A 9,342-nucleotide genomic window follows, 5' to 3' on the forward strand; every position below is an offset into this window, starting at 1 on the left:
AAAATCGAACGGATTGGCAGCTCTGTTTTTGTTTTTCTATTTTGCCAAACACAAAAACCACAATGAGTCATGACATTGGCTTGGATTGTGTGAAGGGAATGTGCGGAGAAGAAAAACTAGAACGCAATCTGTCATTGGTATGCGGCACTTTATTGCAACAGAATATGCGGCATCGGATGTTGTCCCATCTGATCGAGTTATTTTTTAAACATATGGGACAATCAGAAACAATTAATGAAAACATGTATCCCCCCTCCCAAAGCTATGAGAGAAATAACTCATGTTGGAGGATTTCCTGGACAAGAGGATAGAATGGATGAGTGTAAATGTTATTTATTTAAATTAAACACTTGTATAAAAACTAATTTCATCAAAAATTGCATACTTTTTTATATACGAGGGTTGTCCCATAAAATCGTGGACAAAGCGTTTTTCTCGAAAAGTAATGGGCGCACTAAGCTGAAATTTTCAGTAAATGTTTATTCATCATATTCAAGTGAATCATAATGTTTTTGATAATGTATATTCAAAAATAAAGATTTTATTCTGCTTGAATGTGCACAAGGTACGGTCTTACGGCGCACGGTAAAAATAGCAATGTTATATTAGAGAAGACATAAGAATGGCAGAGTTCCGCAATGTCTTATTTCTGGAGTTATCTCTCTTGAAAAATCGCTAGATGTCGCCAACACATTGACTTCCGGGGCGTTTGTTGTTCAACTTGTGTTGTGTACTCACAGTACTGATAATTGCAATTTCTGCGTTAGACAAGGACATACCAAGGTAAGATTTGCGATATATCTGTATAATTAATTTATTTAAAGATTTATAACCATTATCTAAACGTGGTAAATGGTATACAAATAATAAAATATAAATGCTCAGCGTTTTCGCGTGGCATTTAAATATTCAACTGAATTGGCTATTGCAAGGTCTAAGATCGACCCTGTTCGAACCGAATGTAGATGACATTGAAATTATGATTTAATAACTGTTTAATATTAACAGTAATGTAATATTGTCGGAATAATTGAATATGTGACCATCCAACAGCGTTTAATTCTGAAAAAAGGGGGTGTCTTTATTAATCCGAGATTCCTCTGACTCTAACCCCCGCTTTTATTTTATGACGTTTGTCCGCACATGTCATAAAATAAAAGCAGGGGTTAGAGTCAGGGGAATCTCGGATTATGTCTTTATATGATATTGATATGATATCAATAATTGTTTACATAAATTACATCTTGGGATCCTAATTACATTCAATTTTTATGAAACCCTTTTAAGTTATTTGGGCACTGTGTGTTTTCTGAATCTGTATTAATATACAATATTGAATGTTTCAGAATGTCTTCAAGCACTGATGATGAAGGTGAACCATCTCACTTGTCTCTAGAAGAAATTCAGTCATGGAAAGTTGTTGAACTAAAAAATTGGCTTGAAAATCACAGGCTTAAAAAATCTGGGAATAAAGAGGTATTGGCAAAGAGAGTTTACAAAGCCATGAGGCATGGTTATGATTCATCAGAAGATTTCATAGATACAGATGAAGAAATAGAGAAAACTGTTCCTGTTCATCCTTCAACAGATTCATGGAAAGAACTTGACTCTACTGATATTCCTGAAATTTCTCATAAGGCCATTGATATTTATTTTAAATGTCATAAAAATCCTGTAACTGGAGAAAGGTTAAATTTCGAGAGACAAATGAAAAAAGCAAAGCGTCTGTGCAATGAAGGGTTCATAAGAGAAATTGAATACAATAAAGGAAACAGTGATTTTTGTTACATGCGATCAACTTGTCTTCCATCAATGAAACAGACTGTTCAAGTTGGATTTGGAAAAAGTGCTAAATATTATTCTTTGAATGTTTGTATAAAGAAAAAGTCAGGCATTGTTGTAAATGCTTTATGTAATTGTAAAGCCGGAGAGGCAGGTCTTTGTGCTCATGTTGGAGCATTATTGTATGTACTTGTAAAAACAAAAAATTCCTGTACATCTAATCAGTGTGTGTGGAATAGACCTACACCTTTGAGAAGAAAACCAAGTCCAAAAAGAGTTGGAGATATTAGTTTTTCAAAAACAGAAAAAGATAATATTGTAGACAAAGTTCGTCCTTTCCCAGGCATTTATAATCCTGGACCTTGTCAAAGTGAATGCAGCTCATTTTTGAATGATATTTTGGATGGCTTAAAAGATATTTACCCACAATGTGTCTTGTATCAAACTTTAAGAGCAGAGCATGTTAATATAGATTCCTTTTTGAATATTTTTTTGCCAGATTTTATGTATAGGGACAATGTAAATCTAAAATCAAAAGAATGTGTTGAAAATTTTAAATCTTTTGTAAACAATATGAATATAACAACAGAGGTTAGTGAACTGTTAGAAAAGGGAACTAGAGGTCAAAATTCAAATGTTAACTGGAGAAAGGCTAGATGCAATATCATTACTGCATCAGTAATGGGTGACGTTGTCAAAAGAGTAAAGTCCGAACCAGACAATTTAGTCAAGAAAATTTGTGGATACGTAGTAGTACCAGATTGTGTAAAAAGTATCAGTTATGGTCGAACAAATGAATCTGTTGCTTTGAGTGATTATATGGAGCGACATTTAAATTTGTGTGGTGATGTGAAGATCGAGTCCTGTGGACTATATGTCAACCCTAAGTACCCATTCCTTGGGGCCAGTGTTGATGGACTTGTTACTTGTGTAGAATGTGGTACAGGACTTGTCGAAGTCAAGTGTCCTTATGGAAAACAAAAAAGTCCTTGGAGGAATATGCCTCCGACAAAATGTGGACAAGATAAACATTTTTTTTGCACTGAAAACAATGGTGAACTTAAATTAAAACAGAACCATAATTATATGTACCAAGTTCAAGGCCAGCTAGCATTATATGAACTTAACTGGGTTGATTTTGTTGTTTATACAAAAAAAGGTATATCTGTTGAAAGAATTCTTTTTGATGTTGGAATCTGGAATGATATGGTTCCAAAGATGAAATCTTTTTATACTTATGGTGTTGTACCAGAACTTTTCACTAGAAGAATTCAGCGAGGAAAATCACTGTACATGTATAACATTTGATGTACATTTGTTAATAATTTGAATATTGCATAGAATGATTCTATTTGATTTTGAACATGTGTACATAAAACTGTTAACACTCTGAAACTTTTATATTTGCATGAGAGCTTAGATTCATCTGTAAAAATATTGAATAAAAACAAAAAGGTTATGTGATTTATTTTATTTATCCACATCTCATTTATGATTTCAAGGTCCAAGTGTACATATTTCAAGTTTATTTTCAAATGAATGTTTGTATTTCACATCGAATCGTCAAAATTCACATCACCTTGAAAACCACAAAATGTGATATACTTTAAATGTGTTTTTTTAATCATGCATTTAAAAAAATAATTCCTGGAAAGTAAATTTCCTCATAACAGGAATAAAAATAATTATACATGTTAGGGCATCCAGACAAAAATCTAGTTAATTATATTTATGTCACTTCAGAAGTGGAGGCAATAAGTTAGTTAAAGATGTACAGATAACTATAATTTGTTCTGATAAGTGCACTTCTGAAATTGGTAAAACTGAGTTCACAATATTGTAGTTTTTGATCTGTTCCATCTTCATTTCAACTACTATTCTGGCTGAAGCTATTCTATTTGTTTTAAAGAAATCATGTTTTGACATCTGGCATGTACTTGATACTCGTGGTGGAACATTCAATCCAACATCAGCTGGTAACAAATCTTCTATTGTGAAACCTTTATCTGCCATTACAACATCACCTGGTGACAGTTTTGGAAGAAATCCATCGTGCTGAGTAATGTGTCTGTCTGACACATTCCCACCCCACAGTCTTGACACAAAGGTTACCATACCACTTGGTGACACACCAATCAATATTTTAAAAGTGTTTGAATGTTTGTATTCGGACCACGTCATCCACTGTGCCTTTAAAGAGGACGGTTTTTCAATAAAAAATTCTGTGCAATCAAGCACAATTCTAGTATCTGCGTGCATGCTAAAAAGCTTTGGTAAGTTACACAAAATCTGCTCTCTGGAGACCCACTTTATTAAGGATTTGCAGTGATCATAGAGGAAGTTAATCCAAGTGTTCATTACTCGTGATACTGTCGTTTCGGACACCCTGAAAATATCAGCAAGGTGTTCCTGAAGCAGCCCTAAACGAAGTCTCATGCAAACCATCAAGAATTCATCCACTGGTCTCAAGGAACGTTTTCTGCCAGGCTTTTTAACCCCTGGTTCATGATACGACTTCTCACCCATGGACCTTGTCTCTCCCTCCCAGTAATTGAGTTTCTCTGCACCATGTTTCTGCCTCAGCACTGCAAAAAACATCCAAAAAATTTGAAAAGTTGCAAAACCTGTATAAAATCTTGTTTTAGAATCGTCATCTTTCATATCTTCATATGTCATCCTAGGCAAATCTGCCTGAACTTCAGCATTAACAGTAGACAAAGGGCTGCCAGTCGTCTGGGTTGCAGTTGAAACATGTACACAATGCTCTTCTGTATTTGTGTACGCATCTTTTGAATAAAAATATTTGAGGTCAGTTTGTATTGCAACATCATTGTACATTGACACAGGATTATCTTGTGGATTTTCAGTATCACTTTGCCCTGAACCATCATTTTGAAATGAATTTTCAATTTTTCTTACAAGAGGTCTTCGGGATTTTGTTTCCTTTTTGGGTTTACTTGGAAAAATTGTGGGAATCGATTCCTCAGTAAATGTTCCCTCAAAATGAACACTGCAAACTCGTGTGTGGTCTTTTACAACCAAATTTGCTCTCACATGTCGAAGTCGCTGAATCCAGAGACGCTTAATATGGGCCTTTTTCTCCGACATAGGGAAGCGATGCAATATTATTTTATTTCCATATTCATCCAATGTTTGAGAAGTGTTGCTGCATCCAGGAACGCAGCAATATTTCTTCCCCATACTGGAAAATAAAAAGTACATTGTAAAGTACTTAAAAAGGAATTTTTTTTAAAAAAAAATGTTACAATTGACATTCATGTCCTTTTAAAATAAATTATGTTATGAATTCAAAATTATTTACATGTTACTGAATTGTTTTGCGAATTAAACAATGCCTTTTACACAACGGGGGGGGGGGGGGGGGGGGGGGCAATGTTAGATTTTCTTATGAACACAACTTGACAGCTGTAAATATTCATTCCTCGTCGAATAAAAATAAATTCTATACTTTAAAAAAATAGATATATGTATATAGACCTTTATAAATATTGACATTTTTTTTTCTAGAATATACTAGATCCTTATGGTTGTTGCATGTGTATTAGATTCAAGAACCAACTCTGTACTGCTTTTATATTAATATGCATCGTAAACCAGTGTAACATCCTAAATACGACCGCTATTTAAATCCCTTACCTGGCTTGTCAGTGTCCTCGATACCGATAGTGTGTATTTTCTCGACGCTTCTTGCTTCAGCGATTTTGTTGCTTTGTGTATTGACGCCCCGGAAGTGGAGAGCTTCACAGTTAGGGACGATAACTCGTATTAAAAAAACATTGCGGAACTTGGCCATTAATTCCTAATAAAAGTTTTAAATACATCAGATTAGGATGAAAATTATCCTAATTCTACTCCTTAATAAATTCTGTCGTCTTTTAAAAAATTCCAAGGCATTTGGTTAATTTTTGGCAGTTTCCCGAGCATTTGAAATGGGAAAGTAATAAACACAATACACGAAAAATGGCGAATTTTTATGACGTTACGGCGCACCGGAGAGCAGTTCAGATAGATTAGGATGTTGTAATGACGCCTTAAGAGACTTTAAATGAATACAGAATAAAGAAAATATGAAAAATTTCACCAGACCTTTAGTATATCAATGAAATGATAGTTTTCTTAGTGAAGTCTTCGTGGTTAAGTCCCCAGATAGTACAAAACAAATGGACAGACTGCCATTTGTAATAGCAAAGGACGCTGTCACTGTCGACCGTTGATGTGAGATTCTCGTTTAGTTGAATGATGGTGAGAATACTGTCTGTTAATTGCTAATAAATATTCAGAAGATCGCATGAGTGTGCCATATTGGTTTCTTAACTGGTTATAGATACTCACATACGTAAATCAATAAAATTTCAAAATTTAAGTGGGGCGTATCCAACTTTAAGTTTAGCAAAGGGTGAAACGTGACGCTGTTTTAGACACTTTGACGTTATCATCCGTGCGCCGTAGGGCGATACAGTATATAACATAAAATATCACAATTTGGTTACCTATGCATATATCTATTTGAAATTTGCTGTGTATATTCAGAATTTATCTACTAAAAAGTGGTGAAAATTTCAGAACGCAGTGATGATTATTTTTCAAACTAGACAATTTGTCCACGATTTTACGGGACAACCCTCGTAAAGTATTTTTTTTTATTTAAAATGCCTTACTTTGGAAGTACAGGTAACTCTTGGTGACTCGAACGTCAATTTCGTCAAGTTCTTGATCGTTCGAAGTGAGCCTCCTGTCTCGTATTTTCTCCCTAACTAAACATTTCTAGAATTCTTGATCTATTGCACGCTTGATCTCTCGAAGTAATAATGCAGTACCGCTATGCATTTTCTATTGGAATTAAGGTTTCGTCAAAGGTGAACGTCCAAAAATTTATCAATAGCTCGAAAACTGTGTGAGGTATAAAGTTAAAAATTTTTCTGTTAAAATTGAATACCCTGCCTAAAACATTTCAACCAAAAAGAAGCAATCCGATCACTCTCACCCTTTTCAGTAACCGTAAAAAGACTCGGGACAGCGATAGAGCGTAGTGATTACATCGAACCTATGAAACTATTCGCCGGAAGTGCGCATTGTCAGTAGTGAAACAACGAAAGTTAATCCCTTTAAAATTTAGCATTTAATCAGTTAATTAATATATTAAATCGTTATAAATTCAATAGAAAAGTTTTTTATATTCTATATTTTACTTTTTTATAGGTATATTAAAAATAAGTGTGTTTATGGAATTGTAAATAGATTTGTTTACATACAGTGGAATTTCGAAATACTGCGTGTCTACACGCTGTCGACAGAGAACAAGAGGCCCATGGGCCACATCGCTCACCTGAGCACTGTGGCTAAGAAAAAGTAGAAATTGGATTATTATTGAATACTTTATATCCAAAAGTAGTCCCATGACCAATCATGGTATTGCTATTGTTGAGAAGAAAATTTTTAAGGAATTTACTATATATTTCTATGCAAAACTTTGGTCGACCATTGTGGCCCGGCCCTACCCCCGGGGGTCATGATTTGAACAATTTTGAATCTACACTAACTGAGGATGCTTCCATATAAATATGATCAATTATGGCTTTTGAGAGGAAGATTTTTAAAGAATATTCCTATATATTTCTATGTAAAACTTTGGTCGGCCACTGTGGCCCCGTCTTACCCCTGGGCGTCATGATTTGAACAAACCTGAATTCCCTTTACCCAAAGATACTTTGTTGCAAGTTTGGTGGAAATTGGCCCAGCGATTCTTGAGAAGAAGCCGAAAATGTGAAAAGTTTACAGACAGACAGACGCCGGACAAAATGTGATCAGAGAAGCTCACTTGAGCTTTCGGCTCAGATGGGCTTAGTTACGGCATCCTTTAAAGATTGTGTTGCACATGCAACTAATTCGTTGAGCTTGGAATTTTCTTCACAAGACAAGCAACTGGAAACCCTGCGTGCATTATTTATTGGACATGATTGTGTCTCTGTTATGCCAAGTGGATATAGCAATAGTGTTATTTTCCAGTGTCTTCCATGGCCGTTTCGGCGGAAAAGAGGTCTACAACATCCATTAATTGCCATTGTTGTGAGCCCTTTGACGTCATTAATGCAAGACCAAGTGATGACTCTTTGTGAAAAAGGAATTAAAGCCTGTTTTTTTTAAATTGTGAAGGTATGTCACGTTAACATTTTTATAAACATTTAAATCATTTAAAAAAAAAACAGCTAAAAAGTGTGAAGACAAACTCATTTTTTTTTCCTGTACTACAAAGCTTAAACTTGGCCAGTCCACCAAATTTGCTGATTCTGATGACCATGAAATGAAATTTTATAAATTTGTCCTATACTTTATTCTCTGACCTTATTTATTGGCGCTGCCATGTTTCGATCACATAACTTGACGCCATGAAGGTACTGATAACGTCATAATTCGTGCCCCTGTGCTAAAAAATAGCGACATTTAAAACAACAAGCAAATTCAAAGAATTGTGGTCCCCCGCTTTCGGTGTCTTCGTAGGTGAGATGTCAAATATGAACGCCCTATCATATGTCGTTAAGAAATTATCAAAGTTGAATTTTTTTTTAATAAAGTCAATCGTGAAGGCCAAGGTCAAGGAGTCATAAATCATAGCATGCTTGGAAATATCTTGTCATAGGTAATGCACATTTCAAATATGAAAGCCCTAATCTCTTCTCAGTCAAAAGTTAAAAGGAAAAAAATGCGTTTGTGAAACATTGATGACCCCGTATAGCAACAAAGCGAAGATTAAACTTTTTTAAAAATGTAAATTAAATATATTGGTACTCGAATTTTAAAAAGTAGGTCAAACTGCAAGGTCAAGGTAAAAGGATCAAAGTTCTTGGTATCCAGTGAAAGGTCTTCTCACAAGGATTACTTATGTGAAGTATGAAAGCCCTAGCCCTTACCATTCAAAAGTTAAGGCCAAGGTTAAATCTTTTAAAAAGTAGGTCAAACTCCAAGATCAAGGTCAAAGGGTGAAGGTGCTTGATATCAAATGAAAGATCTTGTCACAAGAATAAAATATTTGAGGTATGAAAACCCTAGCCCTAACCCTTCACAAAAGTTATGGCCAAGGTTAAATTTTTTAAAAGTAAGCCAAACTCCAAGGTCAAGGTCAGAAGGTCAAAGTTCTTGTTACCTATGAAAGGACTTTTCTCAAGGATTATATATTTGAAGTATGAAAGCCCTAGTCCTTACCGTTTTAAACTTATGGCCAAGAATAATGTTTTTTATAAGTACAGAAATCTCTATGGTCAAGGTCAAAGTTCTTGATATCCAATGAAAGGTCTTGCCAAAAACAATACATATGTGAAATATGAAAGTCCTAGTATCTACCCGTTCAAAAGTTTTGCCCAAAATAAAAAAATAAAATTTTTGTGTAAAAGTGGGTCAAACTCCAAGGTCAAGGTCAAAAGGTCAAATTTGGTGGTACCCAAAGAAAGTTCTTGTCACAAGGAATACACATATGAAATATGAAAGTCATAGGTCCACTCAATCAAAAGTTATGGGCAAGGTTAAAGTTTTTGTGACGGACGG

General features: G+C 34.7%; 2 protein-coding genes across 2 annotated transcripts; one reads left to right on the top strand and one right to left on the bottom strand.

Annotated features, from left to right (window-relative positions):
• The first annotated feature begins 647 nt into the window (after window positions 1-647).
• Window positions 648-3,090, top strand: LOC134262310 (uncharacterized). The gene is made up of 2 exons (XM_062744682.1): window positions 648-783; window positions 1,347-3,090. The coding sequence occupies exon 2, from the start codon at window positions 1,348-1,350 to the stop codon at window positions 3,088-3,090; it is 1,743 nt and encodes a 580-aa protein (XP_062600666.1). The 5' UTR covers window positions 648-783; window position 1,347.
• Window positions 3,091-3,500: 410 nt separating this feature from the next.
• On the bottom strand, window positions 3,501-5,605 carry LOC134262311 (uncharacterized). The gene is made up of 2 exons (XM_062744683.1): window positions 5,440-5,605; window positions 3,501-4,984 (listed from the first exon to the last, which is right to left on the bottom strand). The coding sequence occupies exon 2, from the start codon at window positions 4,981-4,983 to the stop codon at window positions 3,517-3,519; it is 1,467 nt and encodes a 488-aa protein (XP_062600667.1). The 5' UTR covers window position 4,984; window positions 5,440-5,605; the 3' UTR covers window positions 3,501-3,516.
• Window positions 5,606-9,342: the final 3,737 nt, after the last annotated feature.

Source organism: Saccostrea cucullata, unplaced genomic scaffold, assembly GCF_032062105.1.
Source record: "Saccostrea cucullata isolate Sc308-1 unplaced genomic scaffold, CSIRO_AGI_Scuc_v1 ctg11841, whole genome shotgun sequence".
Classification (NCBI taxonomy): Eukaryota; Metazoa; Mollusca; class Bivalvia; order Ostreida; family Ostreidae; genus Saccostrea; species Saccostrea cuccullata.

What these genes read in the sequence shown, in the direction of transcription:
- LOC134262311 (XM_062744683.1), bottom strand. Translation starts at nt 4,983, where the DNA reads ATGGGGAAGAAATATTGCTGCGTTCCTGGATGCAGCAACACTTCTCAA.
- LOC134262310 (XM_062744682.1), top strand. Translation starts at nt 1,348, where the DNA reads ATGTCTTCAAGCACTGATGATGAAGGTGAACCATCTCACTTGTCTCTA.